The 24,458-nt window shown below is 32.7% G+C and overlaps 1 protein-coding gene and 1 pseudogene across 1 annotated transcript; both read right to left on the bottom strand.

Annotated features, from left to right (window-relative positions):
- Nucleotides 1-9,127: 9,127 nt before the first annotated feature.
- On the bottom strand, nucleotides 9,128-10,781 carry LOC142622345 (putative acetyltransferase At3g50280; annotated as a pseudogene).
- Nucleotides 10,782-16,498: 5,717 nt separating this feature from the next.
- LOC142614542 (uncharacterized) lies at nucleotides 16,499-18,181 on the bottom strand. Its single transcript, XM_075787078.1, has one exon. It carries the CDS (start codon nucleotides 18,119-18,121, stop codon nucleotides 16,748-16,750), a length of 1,374 nt encoding a protein of 457 aa, XP_075643193.1. The 5' UTR covers nucleotides 18,122-18,181; the 3' UTR covers nucleotides 16,499-16,747.
- Nucleotides 18,182-24,458: the final 6,277 nt, after the last annotated feature.

Below are 24,458 nucleotides of genomic sequence, written 5' to 3'. Positions count from 1 at the left end.
CCAACCGTGTGTAAGGTGCAGGCCCAAATAGCCTTATACAATGAAATTTATAGAGTGTGAGCTTGAAACCTAAGTTTTATGGATATTAGATAACAAGTATGGTGGGCTAGATCGTCAATACATGCACAATGAAATGGTTTTATGACAAAAACTCTCCTCGAACGTTAGCCGATGATAAATTATATTCCCCCTTATTCTTTCCACAATAAATTATATTTGAAAGTGGTGTATACAATGTTTTTCTCTTTCTTTTTCCGATCTCCCCTTCTTGAATGCCACCATTTTCCATTTATATTCTCTTCATTCTTCCCACTATTTTTCACGTATGGACTAGATCACCAATCCAGGTATTTGTCACATTCACTATCTTCTTGAAGCCCTCAAATATTAGCTGTAACATTGCCCCCCACTGTTCAGAGGTCATTTCCCCATTAATGTGGCTAGAGAGGTAGGTGTAGAGTCTTTAATGCGGTGGTAGCAGTTTTCTCTAAGATATTTCTTACTCACTCCTTCTTCCTGTACCCATATGGAACATATCCTCCCTCATCAGACCCTCTAGAATTTCCTTACATACATCAGGGTCAGTGGCGGCACCAAGAATGTTTCTTAGAGTGTTCCTGGTAGAGACAAACCCAGGATTTGAGCTTAAGGGGCCCGAAACAAAATCGTCAATTTCATACTAAGGTCATTTAAGTTTAGTTAAGAAGAAAAAAAATGATATATTTGGGTACCAATCAATCCTAATGTACCTTTTAGAGTTATCACTTTATATGTATTATATTTAATTTGTTTATAAATTAGAACCCCACTTTTTTATTTATTTAAGAGCTTTAAAAAAATGTAAATTCATATAATCTATTTTTAAGCCATAAATTCATATATATAGTGTGTGTTTGGCATGATTTAATTTTGCTAGCTTATTTTACTATTTAGCTTATTTTTGCTATTATTCAAGGGTTTTTTTTGCACTTTTTTGTACTATTCATGGGTCTCACTGTACTATTTTTAACTAACTTTTACTTTTATTTACAATACTTTTAATAAAAAAAATTTAATTTTAATAAAATAAGCGAATCTCAAACGTAACTCTAACTTAATAATATATTGCACAAGATACATTTTGATTTCTATCACAGCTCATTAATATGAAAAACAAAATAGATAAAAGGTTGGAAAAAGAAAGATGTAGAGAAGTGAATCCCACGTGTAGAGTAGATGGACTCTTAGACAAAAGACATGTGTGTCTGACATTTTTGACCAAAACTTAAAAGTAGATATAAGGAAAGTAAAAAAACCTCTTGAGAAAACAAAGAGACAGTGGGCTGGTGGAGAAATTGAAGTAGAAGAAAGAAAATAAAGAAAGGAGGATTTCAGCAAACTAGTGGAGAAATCTAAGCCAAAGAAGAAAAAAATAGAGGAGGATTTTTGTTGTTCAAATAGTAGACATCATCAACCATAACAGTATGACAGTCTAGGCAAGAAGAATTGAAAAAGCATAAAGGATTCAGGTAAAAAACAACAGTTGTTGGAGGAAGAATAAGAGTTGAGAGAGTGAAATTGAGGGAGAGAAATTTAAATGGGTAAAATTGGAAATTTGTGATTTCTGTTTTGTTATTTTAGATTTGTGGTATGATTATATTATGTATTTTTTTTGTTTAAACCAAATTTTTTTTCTATTTAAAGGTTTTTCTTGTTACGGGTTGTTGACTATTGTCATCTCTTTGGGCTGATTTGATGAAATTTTGATGATAGGGGCCTAGATTTTGGAGAGAGAGAGGGGGGGGGGGGAAGTTGTATGTGAGTATCTAACTTAAGGGTGTTCCTAATTATATTTTAAGGGTAGATAAATAAAAAATTTTAAATTATTATTATATATATTTTCTTCAGGTCAGGGTGATCCTGGGAACACTTGGACTGAACGTGGTGCCGCCCCCTGATCAGGGTGTATGATACAACCTTTACTTCATAGAGCCGAGGACATCTCCCTCCTTGGATCATTTCCACCAACTTCTCTTGTAATAACTTGCTTGTGGGCTTTTATATTCAATATAGTTATTATCACCAAGACCTCCTCAGACGAGTTAATATCCTCGGACCAAGCCCAAGGCTCACAAACATACCCTGACTCTTCTACCCCACAAAAATAATTTTGAAATAGTATGATAACATGCATACCGCATGCCTTTAGTTCTTTAAAAATAAAATCCTGGTCATAAAATGTACTTTTGATTGTGTCCTCTAACCATGCATACAGTTACAGACTTACAGTGTATACTCAAAATATGCCATTGTTTCATGTGTTCTTTTTCTTTTGTTCTTAATGGCTTTGCTTGGGTTTTGCTTTGCACTTGCTTGAATTGGATCTCGTTTGTCTTGCATAAAATATATGTGTAGCTGCCAAGGTCTAAAATTGTGTTTTTTAAACTTTGGATTTAGACATTTTAGTTTTGTTTAGGGGAGGGACCAAAATGGGATTCCAAAAGGGACTATAATATTATTGATTAAATTTGATTAATGAGTTACATGACAATATTATATAGTACAATTTATTAAACTTGCGTTGGGTCATGACACGTGTGTTTCTGTAGAGCATTGATTTTGGCCCTTAACCATGCATTATGCATACAAGTGTTCTTGGTTTTTGTCCCCATGTTAGGGGGCTAAACTTGGGCATCAAGCAAAGCCTACCGTATATGTGGCTACCTTTGTCTTGGGTTTAGTTTAGCTTGACCTTGCTTTAATTTGGCCTTGGCTGTCGTGCATACAATATCTGTATAGTTGCAAAAGTCTAGAAAAATAGAATTTGTGTTTTTGAACTTTGATTTGGGCATATAAGGGCTGTTAGGCGAGTGACCAAAACGGGTTACCAACAGGGACTTCGATCTCCATCTCATATTAAATTCAAAATATTAGAGCATTTGCACTAGACAATGAAAAATAAAAATATATATCAATTTTACATAATCAAATCTTTAAATCATTCATATCAGTCAAGTTAAAACTGCGTAAATTGAGTAATTCTTAGGTACTCCCGGAGTATAGTGAAATGATGTTTCTTCCTCTCACATTCATAGTAGAGTCCACTCATTAAATTCATGATAAGTTTACTATGAATGTGAGAGGAGTGAGCATCATTTCACTATACTCTAGAAGTACCTATGAGTTTTTTGTTTAGATTAGCAAAGTTACTAAAGTAACCATGTAAATTTACACTGAAATTATTTACTTTTTTTGTTAGTTTTTTATTCTTTTTTAACGTATCTCGATAATGTAGGAAGAAAGTGGATGATAGTTGTTATGAGTAAAGAAAGATAAATAATTAAAAAAATCAAGAAAATTGATATTTTAATGTAATATAGTGTAAAATAAATTATATAATGTGTGGTGTTTTGAGAAATGAGTATGTACCTGAATCAAATAGTTTTGTATTAATTTGATGCTATGCTTAAGTACGATTTGTAAGTTTGTTGTTATTTAAGTTGATAATCTTATAAATTTGTTGTTCTTATACTTATCTTTTTTTTCTAAAAATTGTCCAACACATAGGTCCAACCTGATCCACGTGAGTTGGGTTGAATCTCTATGATAGGTTGTGTTGGATTGAGTTTTTTTCAACCCGACCATTGTGGGTTGAATTGAAAAATCCTCTCAACTTAACCCATGCACACCCCTACTTTTATATGAATTTTCAACTTATAAATATAATTTAAGTTTGAAGTTTTTAGAAAATTAAACTAACAACAATACTTTTCAAAGACTTTCAAGGAAAAACTTTCCTTGAAATTGTTTTTATGGAATTGGGAACATTAAATTTAAGAGGGAAAAGATGGTGTTTAATTTATATATTTATGTTAAAGCTATTGGAAATCAAAATTTGTAAAGCACTAAAAGAAATGTATTTTAAAATTTTACATTGAGTATAACCAAATACAATCAATGGGAGGCAGATATGAGCCAAATTTAGTCATTGCGACGTGGTGATGGTATGATAGTACATTCTTAGGGCATCCACATAATCTCGTGCAGAAAATTCTCTCTATGTGTGTGTTTGGGTTAGCTGAAATTTATGAGGAGTGTAAAATCATTTGAATGGAAAACAAAAGGTAAATTCATTAATTTACACTCCATTTATAGTCAACTGAAAATTATTTTTAGTTTAATTGTGTTTTTTGGTCCACCCAAACATGCTGTCGTGTGGAAAATATTTTCCTTATTTTGTTTTCATTCAAAAAAACATAGCCTAAATCACTAGAAAAAGAAAACCATTTTGGTCCCTACATTTTGGGTCAATTCCCATTTTGGTCCTAAAATTGATTTCTTTGCTAATGTCATCCCTAAAAAAAGAAAATTGTTTTTAAAATGGTCATTTCCGTCAAGTTAGAAATGGAGAAATCCTACGTGTCTAACGGAATGCCCTGTTTGATGATGTGACGCTGACATGGCTATTAAAATATTATTAAAAAGATTATTTGGCATTTTTAAATGCCATGTCAGCATTTTAATTTTTTTAAACAAAGCCACGTCAGAAAATTTGTATAAAAAAGAAATTAAATTAAAAAAAAACCTTAAATCTAATTTAATTAAAAAAACAACTTGTTTCTCAAAAAAATTAAAAATTAAAAAAACAACTAAGGTGTTCTTCGTGTTTTTCCCCATCAAACCTAGGAAGAACTCAAACCCAGATTCCAAGAAAACAAACCCAGCAACCAAACAACAAACACAAACCAACACCTATCATCCCACAACAAAGGAGTTATTTCATTTCAGGCTTATTATTCTCTCTCCTCTCTCACTTCTTTTCTTTGTTCTCTCTTCTCTCCCTCTGTTCTTTGTTCTCGCCGAGACCCAAACCCACCAACCCAGCACCCAACGTCGCCAAGGCTTGTTCTTCTCTCCCTCTTTTCTCTGTTCTCTCTTCGTGGGTCTGCGTGGATCGAAGGAGTCGTGAGTGTGGATCGAATGGTGGATCGAAGCGTGGGTCTGATTGTTCATGGCTCGAAGCGTGGATCGTAGGAGTCGTGGTCCGATTTGGTTGATTTGGTTTTTTTTTCCCTTGCTGTGGATGGTGGTGATTTCTTGAGAAGTGGTGGAGGAGGAAGTGGTGATTTCTTGTTGTGGTTGATTTTTTTTTTTTTTTTTGCTGCTGTGGTTTGGGGTTCTGGTTGTTGGGCGACGGTGAAAGTGGTGGTCAGATTTGTGGGTTTGCCATGTGGTGTGCTGTTGGTTTGGGTTTTTGTTTCTGTTGTGGTGTGCTATTGTGGTTCTACCGATCTAGGTCTGTGTTTGTTTGGTTGCTGGGTTTGTTTTCTGGGAATCTGGGTTTGAGTTCTTCTTGGGTTTGATGGGGAAGAACACGAAGAACACCAAGTTGTTGTTTTTTTTGTTTTTTGAGAAACAATTGTTTTTTTTATTTAAATTAGATTTAAGGTTTTTTTTAAAAAAATTAATTTCTTTTTTATATAAATTTTTTGACGTGGCTTCGTTTAAAAAAATTAAAATGCTGACATGGCATTTAAAAATGCCAAATAATCTTTTATAATAATATTTAATAGCCACATCAGCAAACAGGGCATTCCGTTAGACACGTAGGATTTCTCCGTTTCTAGCCTGACGGAAATGACTATTTTGAAAACGATTTTCTTTTTTTAGGGATGACATTAGCAAAGAAATCAATTTTGGGACCAAAATGAGAATTGACTCAAAATATAGGGAACAAAAGTGCATTTTCGCCTAAAATATTTTCCTTATTTTGTTTTTACTCAAAAAAACATAGCCTAAATCACTAAAAGATGAGAATTGGGCTGCAAGACTCTCAAGAGTGCTTGACTCTTCAAGGAGAAGATTCTTCCATCCAAGTCTACACGCTAAAGTTTCTTCATTTTTATTTTTATAATGGCATAATTAAAACATAGGTTTTTTGTCAACAAGTGCCTAAAAGCATCAATATTTAACAATTCAGTTTTTTAGGAGTATTAATGCTCTAATAAAAATCAAACAATCACAGCTTCTTTTCAATATTTAATGACATAATTAACCTTAAATTAAAAAAAAAAATTTGTTGACCCTATGTGACCATTCCTATCATTTTATAATACATGTACAAAAATACTAGAAAAAAAGAAAAGAAAAAAAAAGGAAAGCTGAGCAAGATCCATAGCGGGTGAGTTTGCCTCTTCCCATGTGGTTATTAATTAGACCAAATTTAGTTACAAAATTGGTTGTAACCTTAGGTTACAGCCTTACTCAATATCTTTTTATTGAAGGTGAATTTTGACAAATTCACCATTAGATGATATATTCTTCATATATTCTCTATACTTACAAAATTTCTAGAAAATTGAAGATCAATAGTTATGTCATCAATAAATTATTTAAATTTCAAGTTTTTGCAGTTTAAAATTATGTATAAAATATAAACTAATAGATCATGTAGGGTCATTAGGCCCAAGAATATGTGTGGGGATGGCCCAAGAGTATTTTTTGGGCTAAAGGCCCAATCCGATGACACTGTATGGTCTGAGGATGTAAGAATGTCAACTCATAAAGCAACACTAATAAGTAAGGAGGTTACACCTAAACAAGTATGTCCAATAAGATAGCCTAAGGAAGGTTATGTCCTTGACTATGTAGAGCCGAGGTAGAAGAAGGGCTGGTTAAACGTCTACAGACAATATGCTAGAAAATCCTATAGATAAGGGTAAGCATGGTAAATGGGGAAGATGAGAAAGAGGACGGTGGAATATCTAAGATAAAGTTGTTACCACCGCCCCGCATTGAATGCTCTGCAAACTGCTATTTTGGCCGCATTAATGGGGAAGTAAATCCTGAGCACTACTGTTTAGCCTTGCTCCTGTTTTCAGAGACTTCAGGGAAGTGGATGAGACAAGTATCTAAACTAAACAATCTAACCCTTACGTGGAGGATGAAGAGGAGAAGAAGGAGGGGATATAAAAAGGAAGGAGGGACCTTGAGAAAAGGAGGAGAAAAGAAAAAGAGGAGAAAAGAAAAAGAGAAAAACAACACTGTATACCTCATGATCCATAGTTGTAATCTATCTGAGGAAGAGATAATATAAACGATCCTCGGCTCATGTTCGAGGAAAATTTTCTTTTATATAAACAGTTTCTTTTGTGTATCATTGTGAAAAAGCCTATCATTTTTGTTATCTAACATCACTAAAACCTAGATTCCAAGCCCACTCTCTACAAATTTTATTGTAAAAGGCCTTTCAGGCCCACCTCCTTCTGACTGTGGGTTCGGGCTCAAATTGTGTCCTTACAGATCATATAGTAAATAATATTCGATTGACACAAAATTTGATATTAGTATTAAGAGTATAAATAACATGCAATTCAATGACTAGATTTTCAAAATATATGATAATGTTTATTTTATTGAGTAAAGTTGTAACCTAAATAAACCTAATGCTACAACCAATTTTATAATTAAATTTCGTCATTATTAATTTTTGGTATGATAGGAAACTGACATCTCAAATAAAGTATGTTTTACCATAGTTTTTAAGTTGAGTTGTGGTGTTTTTTTTGTGTTAGAGTTTAGATTCCCTTTCCTTTTTCCTTTGTTTGTTTGTTAAAAAAAAAAAAATGCTTTTCGAAATTAGTTAAAAGATTGACTTTTACATGTAAAATATTTTTCCTTTACTTTAGAAATAACGGAACATGAATCTCAATCTTACCGACCTCAAGGATTTTTTTTAATTAATTAATTTATTTAACTTTTTACTTTCTTACCTTTTCTCTCACATCATGGTAAAATTCCAAGAAACCAAGATCTTGGAAAGAAATTGAGAAGGCAGCAACCAAACGCATCTGCTTTACAATGATTATGATAGTTGATGCAGTTGGGTTTTTGGGTGATCCCATGTATAATGAAATTATTCCTGTGGCCATTTTTGATGGGAAAAATTAATAGATGCTCTGAGGGCACCCATTATGGAAAAAGAAGCTAACATTTAAAAAAAAAAAAATATTTCCAATTAAAATGATATAAAAACTTTCTTATTAATAAATGCCCTTAAGACACCCGTTAACGAGATCCTTTTTTGATAAGCAACTCAATTTGGTTGAGGTTGGCTCGACTGCCTACTCTATAGCTATTTATGCCACGGGATAGCACAAATTGGGTGCATTGTGATTATTACTACGTCAAGTCAATAATTGTTGCATGATTTTTTAGTAGCTTAGGATTTTGGAGTGATTGGTTATTAAAAACTAAATTGACATGTTGTATTCTTCATTACCTCGTATATAGAGAATGGGGATTCTACACTGTATAAGGCGCTTATGTTATGTTAGTCTGCTATTATATGTTGTTATATTCCATTTTCAAAGTGGGAAAGTTTGTGTGAAGGGTCTACATGGTTAAAGACACTTTGAATTGCCGAATGTTAATGTGAACAAGATTACTAAAATCCATAATGTAAGAAATTAGGATTCACTTCACAATTCTTAAAAAAGAAGCCAGTTGTTCCTTCTCTTTTTTCCTGTTGTATGATACAGAACAAGATAGAAATGGAGTATGTTTATTGCTAATGCTGAAATATTCATATTTTATTATACGCCAATTTCAGAGTGGAAGAGCTCATAAGAAGGGAGTCTAATTGGTTAAAGATAAGTGTGTGAGTGGCGACGTGACCCAAGTATTGAAATCCAGAATGTTTGAAGTTTAAGTTTCACTTAGAGATTCTCAAAAGAAGCTTGTTGTTTTCAGATTTTTCTTCTGTGCTACGGTTGATATAAGTTGAAGGCCTAATTTTACAAGGTGGGGCTTTAATCTTCCACATGGTATATAATTAGGTAGCTGCTATTATTTCTTCCTCACTAGAGAAAGATTTGGTTTGGTCATCTGCAGGGTGGAGTTCTGGAAACTAGTGGGACAAAGAGATGGCATGTACAACCCATGGTTCATGTTTTATAAATCCATAATTTTAAATCACTATTCACTGTAATTTGGTAAATACCCAAAATGCTAAAGAACTTTTCAGTTAAAGATTTAAAATCGCAAAAATTCTGCTACTAAAGCTCTACCTATTAATAGCAATGTCAAACTCACTCAAATCTTCAATATGTAACTGCTATTTTACACTCAAAACAGGAGCATGTAACATGTTCTGCAGATGAATATCAAGTGCTCTTTTTATTTAGATATTTTTCTAATAACATCATATGCTTTGCAAATTAATTGCTGATATTACCAATATATTCTTGCATTTTGATGCCATTAGAATTAAAGCATAGGTTAACTGCAATGCTTAGACACTTACAAATATCTATTGCTTTCTTTCCCCACAAATGACAGATTTGGCTTGGTCTTCTGCAGGGTAGACCTTCAGAAACTAGTGGAGCTGGTGGGGCAAGGAGACAGCATCCATGAACTCCTCATCAGACTCAAGAGCACTCATTGAATCCGGCTGAAGGCACACCTCCAAATCAATGCTTCCTCCTCCTTCATAACCCGGGTATGATGACACCTTCCCATCAAACTTGTTTGCATACCCACTGCGAAGTGCCACTGCTTTCCCCATTCCAAATTCATTCCCATACATGTTGAACCTTGGTGAACTACCCATCATTACACTGTATTTATTAAAAATCTTAATAAGTTGATAAACAATGGGAGACTGCAGCCAGGTATCAACCCAGTCACGCACAACCTGGTCAGTGTGGTTAACCACAGCCTCGTGCAACTTCCATGCTGCCCACCCAAGATTATGTTCGAGCAATTCACCAGCTGTGGTTACTCCTCTCAGTGCGTGAATCGAGTTCCCAAAGTAATCATTAGACAAGGATGGCTCCATTCTTGACCTGTTATTGGCGGCCAAATTGCAATTTGTTATCTGATCACATGGCAGACGACGCGCACGCGTAATGCACCTCCAAACAAGTGCAGACAAGGTCTGAAAGGAGGAGATTTTGTTGGTGTTGGATTCTGCATTGGCTTTTGCTTTGAGTTTTGCTATGGATTCAGATGAGAAGTGGAACATTCTTTCTCTAAGTTTTGGTGCTTCAAATCGGGAAATGAACTCATCTTGGTGTGTGAAAGGGAGATTGATGATTGGATTAACGCCATCAGGAAACCATCGCTTGTGGATTGGTGGGCGTGTGATAGAAATGTTATTTCCCTGTGCCTGAAAGATCTCAGACCAAGTGTTAAAGAAATGCCAATAAGAGGTTCCATCGCCAAGGCAGTGGTTCATGGAACAGCCTATAAAGATACCGTCTTTTAGTTCTGTCACTTGAATGGAAAGCAAAGGCATGGTATGCCCATCATAGTTGACTGCCCTGTCATGATCAAAAAAGGATTGAACGATTGATGTACATCAATCGGAGAGAGAATATCAGATATTGTCATGTCTAGATCTGCATAGATGAATTTAGCTCCAGGGCTGTTGCTGCAGTCAACAAAAATCAAGCTTGAAGATGGGTTTTCATTTTTTTGTGTCACAAGCCGGCCTGCAAGTGGGTAGAAATGGACAAGGATGACAGAGAGGGAATGTTTAAGCCTGTCCAAGAGAGTTTTGATGAAGTCTTCTTGGGAATTTTCTGTTGGAGGTTTGGTAAAAAGAAGGCCCTTCTGGATATAGTTTGCAGAGAGCATGGCAAGATCCCATGGTGTCAGGTATAATGGCCTCTTTGACTCTTCTAAAGCATACTGTGGTTTGATAAAGCTCTCTGAGATGTATCTGATTTTGGGAGGATTAGTAGACATCAGAAATTGATCTCAGAATTGTTTGAACTTTGAAGGAGGCTAAAGTGCTAGTTGATACTTGATACTCTTCAAACTCCTGAATTTTGAATAGCTACTCTCGTTTATGTACTTGAGAATTAGCAGATGTTTTCCAGCTAAGCATTATTAAATTCTGATTTAAAAAAAAATATTTATATCTCTACACACACAAAATACTGTTTTTAGATATTGCTCTTTATCTAAATCCTATTGCATCCTATTGCAATAATAAGAAATTTTATTAGCTAAGACATTTAGAACTCAAACCCCTCTTTAACTATCAAATTATTTATTAAAAAATTGAATCCATTGGCGTTGGTAGTGAAAGCATTATTAGAAATATAATTTAATATGCCCACTTGTGCGGTTGTGCCGAAAGCATAAGATGTATATACTGTAGGCCTATAAATGGAGCCAAAGTTAAGAGATATTTTATTTTATTTATTTTGGTGCTAAATATGGGAGTATGAGACCATATCATAAATTATAAATATTCATCCAATGAATTAACTATTCATTGTAATGTTTTCAAAAAAAAAAAAATATATATATATATTCATTGTAAAAAATACTTTTGGTGATTATGAAAAAAAAAAAAATTTTTTTTTTTTGCTACACTTTTATCTCTATACAATATTATGGCTAAGATGTTCTTGAAAGAAGAGAACTTATCTACATCCCCCTTCATCACCCTCTCTCTCTCTGTACTCTGTATCTCAGTTTTCCACTAACAAGTCTCATTGGATTATTTCCTTCTTAGTCTTTGTGCCAGAAACGAAATCCAAGGACCGCATTAATAAGCTATGAAAAAAAGAATAAGACATAGGACCACGTTAATAACGTTCAGCTGTCATTACCAAAGTTGTTAACTTTGTTTGGATACGGTGGAAGAGGTAGTATAGTGCTTATCTATGCAGTTGGAGATTCCTCGGCCCAAAATTTATAAGCTCCTTAAAAAATAAAAAATAAAAAATAAAATAAAAAATAAAAAATAAAAAATAATACTAGGGGTTTAGAAAAATTTTGATATTTTTTTAATGAAAAATAAAAAAAATTGTCAAAAAATTAATTATTTTTTTCTATTGATATCCATTAACTTTTTCCTTAATAATAACTAGTTTCTCGTGCGATGCATTGATACTATTTAAATGTTTTATGCAAATTTGTTTTTGAAAAATATTAGACATATATTATAACATATTTATTATAAAACTTTGTTAGTAATGAGTTCATCATAAAAAGTAACAATTATAAATTGCTCATATATATCTATTATAATTATTTTGTTCAAGTAATGAGCAATAATTAAAACTATTTGGAGTAATACTGTATAATAAAAGTTGATGAAAACATATTAATTCATTCTATATTATTGATTTTTATTATATGATGTCATAAAAAGCTTCATTACGAATTTTTTTTTTGTTTGTTTCTTCAATCTTTGTTATTAAGGTATGGTAATGCTTGTTATCATTATCAGTTTTTCTATCTTTAACGTTTGAAGTTTAGTCCGTCCATATTTATTTAATTTTTGAGCTTTCATCATTTTTTTTTCCTTTTGTTGCATTATTTGTGTTAATCACTAATGAATTTGCATTGAAAGATTCTTAATTGGATCTTACAAAGTTTGGACTTTGTCACTAAGATTTTTCATAGTATTTGCATTTATATTAAATTTCAATGATGTTACAGTTTTTTGTAAATATTTTTATTTTTTATTTTTGTTAATTTTGGAATAGTGCAGCAAAAAGAATTAATATAACATATTGAATGGTGCTTTTTTTTTTCTTCCATACATTTTTATCATTTGAAGGTGCATTGAAAATCTTAGTAACTATGTAATTTTCAAGACCATCCTTTAGATTGAATTCATTCAAATGAAGTAGAGAAATCCATTTTTTTCCTAATTTTTTTTTTCAAATCATGTGGAATTCGTTCTCCTATATCAATATTTGACAATAATTTAAATAAGTTGTACTTCAGTTTATTTTTCAGCAAAATATCTTGTAAATTCAATTAGGATTTTCTTGACATCTCAATTAATATCACAAAATTTGTTTTGATAGTTACATAAAAAACTTCAATTTGAATCATGTATTTGAAGTAGTTCACAATTGTATATATATAGTAGTTATAGTGAGATAAATATATTATAAATATTTGGAGAGTATGTAGTTAATGTAAGTGCCTTTAAGTTTGGGACAGAAAGATTTATTTTTGTTTCACATTTTGCATACCAAAATGATTTTACTTGTGGTTTGACATTCCTTTCACAAAGTACACATAAAATGTAATACCAACCTATTATTGTATCAATATTACTTATTATTGCAATACCCTAGCAGTTCACATCTTGTAATGAACTTTGAAATTAATATGTATTATTTTTTTTAATGTAAATAATATGATGTATGATTATTTTTTTTCATAAATGATGAGTATAAATTGAAATGATTAATAAACTTGTTTCGTAGGATCTCATTCAATGCATTTTATCTTTACTATTTTCTTCATAATATTTAAAGATAAATCCTCCTATGAAATTTTTTTGCATGTATTTTTGGTATTTCTTGTATAGGATCATGTTTTTTACCATTCATATTATTGAATTTTTTTGAAGAAAATATTAAGTTGATGGCATTTTGTGAGATAGTATATGATATTTATTAGACTTTTTTTTTATTATAAATTTTAGAAATATGCACTTGTCAATTATTTCAGCAACCTTAGGGATCTTAAGATTTATATATATTTTTGTTGCATGGTCGATGACAAAGAATTTGTCTGCATAAATTGCATAGAACATTATTAATAGACAAAAGCATATTGAATTGAAATTGGGGAAAAATGAAGACTTGATTTCATGAGGATGAGATTTTCCAGAAGTATCACCTATACATAGGGGAGGAAGAAGAGAGTTTGTAAGAGGGTAAGAGTTTTTGCTTTGATTTACACGTGAGAACGGTCAAACTTGGGTCATAATATGTAAGGTAAGAACAGACTTGAGTTTTTCATAAGGTTTGGTCTACTTTTAAAAGGTAGTTTATTTTATAGTGAATTAATTTTGGTCTAATGGGTTTAATTGTCAAGAACAACCCATATTTTATATAATAGTAAAAAGAAATTACTATTATATATTGGGTAACAGTAAAAAAAACATAATAAAAAGAGGTTAAAAATGTTAAATTTATATAATAGTAAAAATAAGTTACTATGATCTATCGGATAACGGTTAAAAAAAACTTAATGAAAAAAGGTAAAAAAAAGTTAAATGTAATATTAAAATGCCACGTGGCAAACCAGTAAAAAAAGTAACTATGATCTATTGGGTAACAGTAAAAAATACTTAATAAAAAGAGGTAAAAATTGCTAAATTTATATAATAGTAAAAATAAGTTACTATAATCTATTGGGTAAAGATTAAAAAAACTTAATGAAAAAAGGTAAAAAATGTTAAATGCAATATTAAAAAGAGGTAAAAAAAATGCTAAATTTATATAATAGTAAAAATAAGTTACTATGATCTATTGGGTAACGGTTAAAATAAACTTAATGAAAAAGGTAAAAAAAGTTAAATGCAATATTAGAGTGTCACGTGGCAAGACAATAAAAAGAAGTTACTATGATCTATTAGGTAACAGTAAAAAATACTTAATAAAAAGAGGTAAAAATTGCTAAATTTATATAATAGTAAAAATAAGTTACTATAATCTACTAAATAACGGTTAAAAAAACTTAATGAAAAAATATAAAAAATATTAAATACAATATTAAAGTGGCACGTGGTAGGACCTCATATACTCTCACATAAGGCCTTTGCTTTTATATATATATATATATATATATATATTGATATTGATAAGGATAAAATATAGTTAACACCTATGAGGTTTAGGTTAATGTCAATTAGGTTCAAGACTCTTTAAAACTATCCAATTCAGTCATGATCACCATGAAAAAGATGAGAACATGAGTACCGGTTTAGGGATCAAGTTAAGTTTAGTGACGAAGATCCTAATAATAACAACAACGAGAAACTGATATTTTGGACAGAAATTGAAAAAGCAACAACCAAATGCATCAGCTTTAGTTCATCGACCAAGTGATCCACTCAAGACTCAGGAGTAGAGACTAGAAGAGGTTCCTGTGACAAAAACTCCTGCAACAATAAACGAGTATCACCTACCAAAATTATGTGCTACATTTTCCATGGTAATCTCTAATCACCCCTCCCACACCCACATTCACCTTAACATACCCATTGTGTCCATTTTGATTGCTCTGCTACAAGTGGAGATAGTATTTGTATTATATACTATATTTGCTTCTCAATTATGTGACAACAATACCCAAGATTATGATAGCTAATGCAATAGGTTCTTGATCCCCTGTCTGGCCACTAGTTGAAAAACAAACACAAGGAAATGCTGTGATAGAGATTGTTCATTTTGGGGCATATTAATCACCACGAAAAAGGCTAGCAGACATATAGTGGGAGAAATGGTAAGACAGGCCTACGCCCAACTACAAGACTTTGGTTGAGCATCAATGAAAATTAAGTAACATGCGATGGTATAAAATCAACAAGTGGGAGCATATTAAGCTTAAGTACAAGAGCAAAAAGCTCCTCAAAATGCATCACCATTTGAAAAGTATCAAACCAACAAAAACAGTACAAAACGGGGATGCTATACTGTATAAGGCGCAACGCTTGTGTTATGTTAGTCTGCCACATGGTTAAAGATACACTTTGAATTGCTCAATGTTGATATGAACAAGATTTTCTAAAATCCAGGATGTAAAAAATTAGGATTCAGTTCACAATTCTTAAAAGAAGCCAATGCTATGATACAGACACTACAAAACACGCGGGTCTTAGGCCGTGTTTTTTTCAGCCGCGTTTGCAAAAATGCGGCCTAAGACCCTGTTTGAGCTGCATTTCACTGAAACGCAGCTACAGCGCCAGACCCTCAGCCGCATGCGTCGAACGCAGCCCAAGATCAGGTCTGTAGCCACCTTTATTGGTGTTCCAGCTGCGTTTTTCTGGGTTGGGCTTAAGCTGCGTTTATTGCTTATGCTGAATTGTTCATATTTTGTTATATGCCATTTTCAGAGTGGAAGAGCTCATAAGAAGGGGGTCTAAATGGTTAAAGATAAATGAGTGAGCAGTAACATGACCCAGGTTTTGGAAATAAAAAATGTATGAAGTTAAGTTTCACTTGAGATTCTCAAATAAGCCTACTGTTTTTAGCCTTCTTTTATGTGCTACGGGTGATTTAATCTGAGGGCCTAATTTTTAAAGAGTGGAGCTTTAATCTTCCATATGCTATATTAGTAGCTACTATTTTACACTCAAACAATACCTATTGCATGAGGATGTAGCATGTCATATAACATATTTGATACAGGCTGCAGATGAATATCACATACTCCTTTTATTGTGGCATCTTTCTAATAACATCATATACTTTGCAAATTAATCTCTGATAGCACAACAAAAAATCATTATACCCATTCATTTCCTGCACTTCTGATGTCATAAGAATCATAATACAAATTAACTGCTACTAAAGCTCTACAATCAAAGCCCTGCTACTTCCTACAACAATGACAAAGGGGTACTTAAATCTTCCATGTGGTATGAGTTGCTGCTATTTTTTTTTTTTTTTTTTGCTGAAAGAGTTGCTGCTATTTTACGCTAAAATAGCACCTATTGCATGAGAATGTAGCATATTATATGACATATATGATGTGGTCCGCAGATGAATATCACATACTATTTTTATTTAGGTTTGTTTTTGACAACATCACATGCTTTGTAAATTATGCTCACATATTACTAATAAATTAGTCATTAGAATCATAGCACAGATTAACTGCAACATTTAGACACTCGCTAACAAATATGCATTATCCTATAAAAAAAAAAAAATTTGCATTGCTTTCCTTCCACACAAAAGAAAGATTTGACTTGGTCATCTGGATGGTAGAGCATTGGAAACTAGTGCAGCTGGTGGGACAGAGAGACAGCATCCATGAACTCCTTATCAGACTCAAGAGAGCTCATTGAATCTGGCTGAAGGCACACCTCCAAATCAATGCTTCCACCTCCTTCGTAACCCGGGTATGATGACACTTCCCCATCATGCTTGTCTGCATACCCACTCCGAAGTGCCACCGCTTTCCCCATTCCAAATTTATTCCCATACATATTGAACCTGGGTGAACTCCCCATCATTACACCGTATGGGTCAAAAACCCGAGCAGGTTGTGGAATAATTGGAGACTGCAGCCAGGTATCGACCAAGTCACGCACAACTTTATCAGTGTGGTTGACCACAGTCGCATGCAACTTCCATGCCGCCCACCCAAGATTGTGTTCAAGCAACTCACCAGCTGTCGTTACTCCTCCCAGTACGTAAACCATGTTCCCAAAGTAATCATCTGATAAGGATGGCTCCATTCTTGACCTGTTATTGGCGGCCAAATTGCAATGTGTTATCTGGTCATGTGGTAGACAACGCGCACGCGTTATGCACCTCCAGACAAGTGCAGACAAGGACTGAAAGGAAGAGATCTTGTTGGTATTGGATTCTGTATTGGCTTTTGCTTTGAGTTTTGCTATGGATTCGGAAGAGAAGTGGAACATTCTTTCTCTAAGTTTTGGTGCTTCACCTCTGGAAATGAACTCATCTTGGTGTGAGAAAGGGAGGTTGATAATCGGACTAACACCATCAGGAAACCATCGCCTGTGGATTGGTGGGCGTGTGATAGAAATGTTGTTTCCCTGTGCCTGAAAGATCTCAGACCAAGTGTTAAGGAAATGCCAATAAGAGGTTCCATCGCCAATGCAGTGGTTCATGGAACAGCCTATAAAGATACCATCTTTTAGTTCTGTTACTTGAATGGATAGCAATGGCATGGTATGACCATCATAGTTGACCGCCCTGTCATGATCAAAAAAGGATTGAACGATTGATGGTACATCAATCGGAGAAAGGATATCAGATATTGTCATGTCTAGATCTGCATAGATGAATTTAGCTCCAGGGCTATTACTGCAATCAACAAAAATCAAGCTTGAAGGTGGGTTTTCATTTTTTTGTGTCACAAGGCGGCCTGCAAGTGGGTAGAAATGGACAAGAGTAACAGAGAGGGAATGCTGAAGCCTGTCCAAGAGAGTTTTGATGAAGTCTTCTTGGGCATTTGCTGTTGGCGGTTTGGTAAAAAGAAGGCCCTTTTGGATATAGTTTAAAGAGAGTAAGATAAGATCCCATGGTGCCAGGTAGAAGGGCCTCTTTGATTCTTCTAAAGCATACTGTGGTTTGATAAAGCTCTCTGAGATGTATCGGACTTTTGGAGGATTAGTAGACATTAGAGATAGGTTGCGGAACTGTTTCAAGGAGGCTAAAGGAAAAGTGACTCTTCAATCTGCTGTGTTTTGAATAGCTACTTTGGTTTATAAAGTTGAAGATTTGGAGATATTTGACTCAGTGAAAATGTTCGATCTAGTTCAACAAAGGAGGCTGGCAGAATTTTCATTCCATGACGCTGGACTTGGACAGAACCTTATCGCATCTATCTTAAAATAACAAATAACATTGAAGTGGTGGGTCAGTGCAGCATCTAATACATCTTAGTTAACGTAAAAAATGACGAAAAGAGGAGGCTTTTTCTTGTGCAGGAAGAAAAATAAAACATGCAAGGTTGAGAATAGACATTTGTGTAAGGTTAGGAATGAATTAATTAGGAGAGAGAAAGGAAGTAGATAAGAAAATAATATAATATTTTATTAAATTAACTAAGATGTATTAGATACTTTTAAGAATTTTGTTAAGATGACAAATGTTGATAAGGAGAGAGAGAGAGAATTGTGGCATACATATGAAGAATTGTGGCATACATATGAATTAATTAGGGAGAGAAAGAAAGTAGATAAGAAAATAATATAATATTTTATTAAATTAATTAGGTTAACTAATATGAAAATTAATTAAGAGAAGGGTTCAAGTTATACTTGGTGTAACTTCACAAGAGTTATACTTTTTATACACCGTAGATTTTTAAGAAATCTAATGGTTAGAAAATCATTATAATCAATGTCATTTTTAAAATTAATTGCTTTCCATATTAGCTAACCTAATTAATTTAAGAGAATATTATATTATATTATTTTCTTTTCTACTATTTAATTCATCCTTAATTTAAGAGAAAATTAATTCTCTCCTAATTAATTCATCCCTAATATTGGACAAGTGCCTATTCTCAACATTCTTAAGTTGCAGATTTTATTTTTCTTGCACAAGAAAGATGGCCTCCTCTTTTTGTCATTCTTTGTTATTGTTAACTAAGATGTATTAGATGCTTCTAAGAATTTTGCCAAGATGACAAATATTGATAAGGAGAGAGAGAGAGAGAGAATTGTGGCATTAGACTGGCATACATATGAAGAATTTTCTCAAGGTCAAGAAATAAAAAACACGAGCATGCACAAATACATGTCCACCACTAAAATAACACGGTGGACATCTCCACCACTAGTATTTTCTTAGAAGCATCAAATACATGTCCACCACTAGAATTTTCCTAAAAGCATCTAATACATCTTAGTTAACAATAACAAAGAATGACGAAAAGAGGAGCTATATTTCTTGTGCAAGAAAAATAAAATCTGCAACTTAAGAAGGTTGAGAATAGGCATTTGTGCAAGGTTAGAGATGAATTAATTAGGAGAGAGAAAGAAAGTAGAAAAGAAAAGAAAGAAAATAATATTCTATTAAATTAATTAGGTTAGCTAATATGAAAATTAATTAATTTTAAAGATGACATTGATTATAATGATTTTCTAACCATTAGATTTCTTAGAAATCTAGTATAAAATGTGTAACTTGAACCCATTTCTCTCTCTCTCTCTCTCTCTCTCTCTCTCTCTCTCTCTCTCTCTCTCTCTCTATATATATATATATATATATAATTAATCTGCAATATTATTAAGAAAGAGCCCTATCGGCTAATATTATAGCATTGAGATGTGAAGCCATATGGGCTAATATTACAAGCTACTACTAATATTTCCTTGTGCTGATATATACTGTATAATGTATATAATCATATTATAATTATATTTAAGCATTAGTCAAATGAGGCGGTCATAAACTTACTGATGAAGAAACAATATGTAATTGCATCGTAAAAGCCGACAGATAGTCATATGCTTTCTCTTTCTCTTTTTGGTTCCTTGACTTTCTTCCCCCCCTTTCATTAGCCCACCATCATTTTCTCTAATCTCCTCTCACCGGAGCTGCTAGTGAAACTGTTTGAAGGTTTACAATTTTTTAATAGAAGAAAAGAGGTAAAGGGCATGTGACAAATTCCAAATTACTATAAATCATCCCTGAGTCCTGACATCCATAACATGTCTACTATGTGCCTCACTACCAGCAATATTTTTGACAATTTGGTGGTAGGTATCAATATCGTTTTTTTTTTAATTTTTTTTTATCAAGGGCCATTCTCGATTAGGCCAAATTGCCTTGTTAACTCATCAAGTAAAACATCTCAAATTTTGGGGGAAAAAAGTTTAATTACCTCTGTTTTACTAGTCTTTAATATTTTCAAATGTTTATTTTATTCTTTATACTTTAACTTTGTGTCGATTTAGTGGGTTCCAATTAGCTCAACTGATAAAGTTTCTGATAGTTGAATAAGAGATCTGAAATTCAATTTTTGCCTATATAAAAAAACTGATTGGTATTGAACACTTATTAAAAAAAAAAAAAAAAAAAACTTAATTTGTGTCAATTCTAAAAAAAAAAAAAAAGTGTGTCAATAAGTTTCCATTAATTGTTGGATGAAAAAAAAAAGTGGCATCACAAACGGAAGGAGATTGGCTCAAAGACCTAGAACGTTTGCTCAAAGGAGATACGTTTTTCAATCTTTTCTTGTAGTTTATTTTCACTTGAGAATCTTGAGATTATTAGGGAATGTGGAAATAACAAAGTTGCAGAAGAATTGCTTGACTATGCAAGGAGGAGATTTCTCTTGCAACAATTAACAAGGATCACACTCCATGATTATGTGCTGAAGACCCAAATCTTTACCCAAAAGACAATGCCATCCTCGCAGCAACAATGCAGCAGCTACATCTCCATGGTGATCTCTAATCACAACACCCAGTCCACCCACCTGAGCACACCCTTTGCGTACCACTATCAAAATTAACCTTGTAAACATTAAAAGGTGAGGCTATCCATTTTGCTTGCTCCAATGCAATTAGATATAGTATATGATAAGTATAGTGATGTGATACTCCTCGTCTATATCTACCTCTCTCTCTCTCTCTCTCTCTCTACATATATATATATATACACGAGGAGTATATCTAAAAGTTGAAGTGTAACATTTATTATTGCTATGCTTTAGTTAAGGCACATTAGCTCTATGCCATCATTTATTATTTTTAGATTTACCAGTTGACATATATTGAGCATGTCCTTAAATTCAAGTGTTACTCTATCTCCAATTCTATCATGTGTTGTAAAATCAGAAAATGCAAAACAAAAACGCAAAGAGCTTGCAAATGGCTTTGACAGAAAAATGAACTCTGTATTTACTCATCAAATTGTTACAAGCAGTTATCAAAATAATTATCTACAAGTTTTTATATACACAAGAAACAGGGGCTAAGAATTGGCGCCCAAAATGCATAACTAACTTCTCAAAACTACAACCAATGAGCTAATGACAATTGGCACAAAATGTAACTAAGTGCTGCAACTGTTACTTAAGTGAAATGGTATGTTTTCCCTTTAGTTTCTTCCTTGCCATTTTATACTCATTAAATTCATGATGAGTCTACTATGAATGTAAGAGGAGTGAACATCATTTCACTATACTCTAGAAGTACCTATGAATTTTTTGTTTGGATTAGCAAAGTTACTACAGTAATTATGTAAATTTACACTAACACTATTTACTTTGTATTTATAGTTTTTTATTCTTTTTTTATGTATCTCAATAATGTAGGAAGAACGTGGATGATAGTTTTTCTAAGTAAAGAAAGATAAACAATAAAAAGAATTGATATTTTAATGTAATATAGTGTAAAATAAATTATATAATGTGTGGTGTTTTGAGAAATGAGTATGTACCCAAATCAAACAATTTTGTATTAATTTGATGCTATGCTTAAGTACGATTAGTAAGTTTGTTGTTATTTATGTTGATAATCTTATAAATTTGTTGTTCTTATACTTATCTTTTTTTTTTAAAAAATCGTCCAACACATAGGTCCAACCCTATCCACGTGCGTTGGGTTGAATTCCTATGATAGGCTGTGTTGGATTGAGTTTTTTTCAACCTGACCATTGTGGGTTGAATAGAAAAATTCTCTCAACTTAACCCATGCACACCTGTACCCTCATATGACTTTTCAACTTATAAATATAATTTAAGTTTGAAGTTTTTAGAAAATTAGACTAACAACGATACTTTTCAAAGACTTTCAAGGAAACACTTTCCTTGAAATTGTTTTATGGAATTGGGAACATTAAATTTAAGAGGGAAAAGATGGTGTTTAATTTATTTATTTATGTTAAAGCTATTGGAAATCAAAATTTGTAAAGCACTAAATGAAATTTATTTTAAAATTTTACGTTGACTATAACCAAATACAATCAATGGGAGGCAGATATGAGCCAAATTTAGTCATTGAGACGTGGTGATGGTATGATAGTACATTCTTAGGGCATCCACATAATCTCGTGCAGAAAATTCTCTCTATGTGTGTGTTTGTGTTAGCTGAAATTTATGAGGAGTGTAAAATCATTTGAATGGAAAACAAAAGGTAAATTCATTAATTTACACTCCATTTATAGTCAACTGAAAATTATTTTCAGTTTAATTGTGTTTTTTGATCCACCCAAACATGCTGTCATGTGGAAAATATTTTCCTTATTTTGTTTTCACTAAAAAAAAATAGCCTAAATCACTAGAAGATGTGAATTGGGCTGGAAGACTCTTAAGAGTCTGGACTCTTCAAAGAGAAGATTCTTCCATCCAAGTCATACACGCTAAAGTTTCTTCATTTTTGTTTTTATAATGGCATAATTAAAACATAGGTTTTTTGTCAACAAGTGCCTAAAAGCATCAATATTTAACAATTCAGTTTTTTAGGAGCATTAATGCTCCAATAAAAATCAAACAATCACAGCTTCTTTTCAATATTTAATGACATAATTAACCTTAAATTTAAAAAATAAAAAAAAATTTGTTGACCCTATGTGACCATTCCTATCATTTTATAATACATGTACAAAAATACTAGAAAAAGAAAAAGAAAAAGAAAAAGAAAAGGAAAACTGTGCAAGATCCATAGTGGGTGAGTTTGCCTCTTCCCATGTGGTTATTAATTAGACCAAATTTAGTAACAAAATTGATTGTAACCTTAGGTTACAACCATACTCAATATCGTTTTATTGGAGGTGAATTTTGACAAATCCACCATTAGATGATATATTCTTTTTATATTCTCTATACTTGCAATATTTCTAGAAAATTGAAGATCAATATTTATGTCATCAATAAATTAATTAAATTTCAAGTTTTTATAGTATAAAATTATGCATAAAATATAAACTTATAGATTATATAGTAAATAATATCCGATTGATACAAAATTTGATATTAGTATTAAGAGTATAAATAACATGCAATTCAATGACTAGATTTTCAAAATATTTGATAATGTTTATTTTATTGAGTAAAGTAATAGTCTAAATAAACTTAATGCTACAATCAATTTTGTAGTTAAATTTCGTCAATATTAATTTTTGGTATGGTAGGAAATTGGCATCTCAAATAAAGTACGTTTTACCATAGTTTTTGAGTTAAGTTGTGGTGTGTCTTTGTATTAGAACTGTAGGGACATTGGGCCCAGTAATTTATGAAGGGTGGCCCAAGAATATCTTTTGGGCTAAAAGCTCAATCCGAGGACATCAAGTGATCTAAGGGTGTGTGAATGTGTCTTATAAAGAAAATACTAGGTAAAAAAGCGATGGTGTCTGAATAAATATGTCCGAGAAATATTGTGTCCTCGGATAATGAAGCCGAGGAAATAGAAGGGAAGGTTTAATATCCCCAGACCATGTTATAGAAATTCCTATGGTTTCGGGAAGACACAGTACACGTAGAGGATAATAGAAAGGGCGGTGGAATATTTAAGATAAAGCTGCTACCACCGGCCCTGCATTAAAGACTCTGCAACTGATATGCTGACTGTATTAATGGAGAAACGAGACCTGAGCATGAGGTTTGAAACTGGGCCCCTATCTCCAGAAGACTTCAGGGAAAATGGATGGGACAAGTATCTAAATCAGCGTTCTAACTATGAAGTGGAAGATGAGAAAGGGAGGAAGGAGGAAGTATAAATGAGAGAAGGGACCTTCGAAAAAAGGGGAGGCTTTCTTTGGACAGAAAAGAAAGAATAGTATATGATAAATCTGACTGTCCACGATTGTAATCTATCTTGAGAAGTAGTATTATAAACTATCTTCGGATTGTGTCCGAGGAGGAATTTTTATTCATATTCTTATAAACAACTCCCTATTTGTGCCATTGGGCCCAAAACCCATTTTTTGTTGTTGTTTAAACCACCTTTAGAATCTAGATTTCAAGCTCACCATCTACAAATTTATTGTAAAAAGGTCTTTCAA

This window comes from Castanea sativa, chromosome 1 (genome assembly GCF_040712315.1).
Source record: "Castanea sativa cultivar Marrone di Chiusa Pesio chromosome 1, ASM4071231v1".
NCBI lineage: Eukaryota > Viridiplantae > Streptophyta > Magnoliopsida > Fagales > Fagaceae > Castanea > Castanea sativa.
The sequence above is the reverse complement of the archived record's forward strand: the minus strand, read 5'-3'. Positions and strand labels throughout refer to the sequence as shown.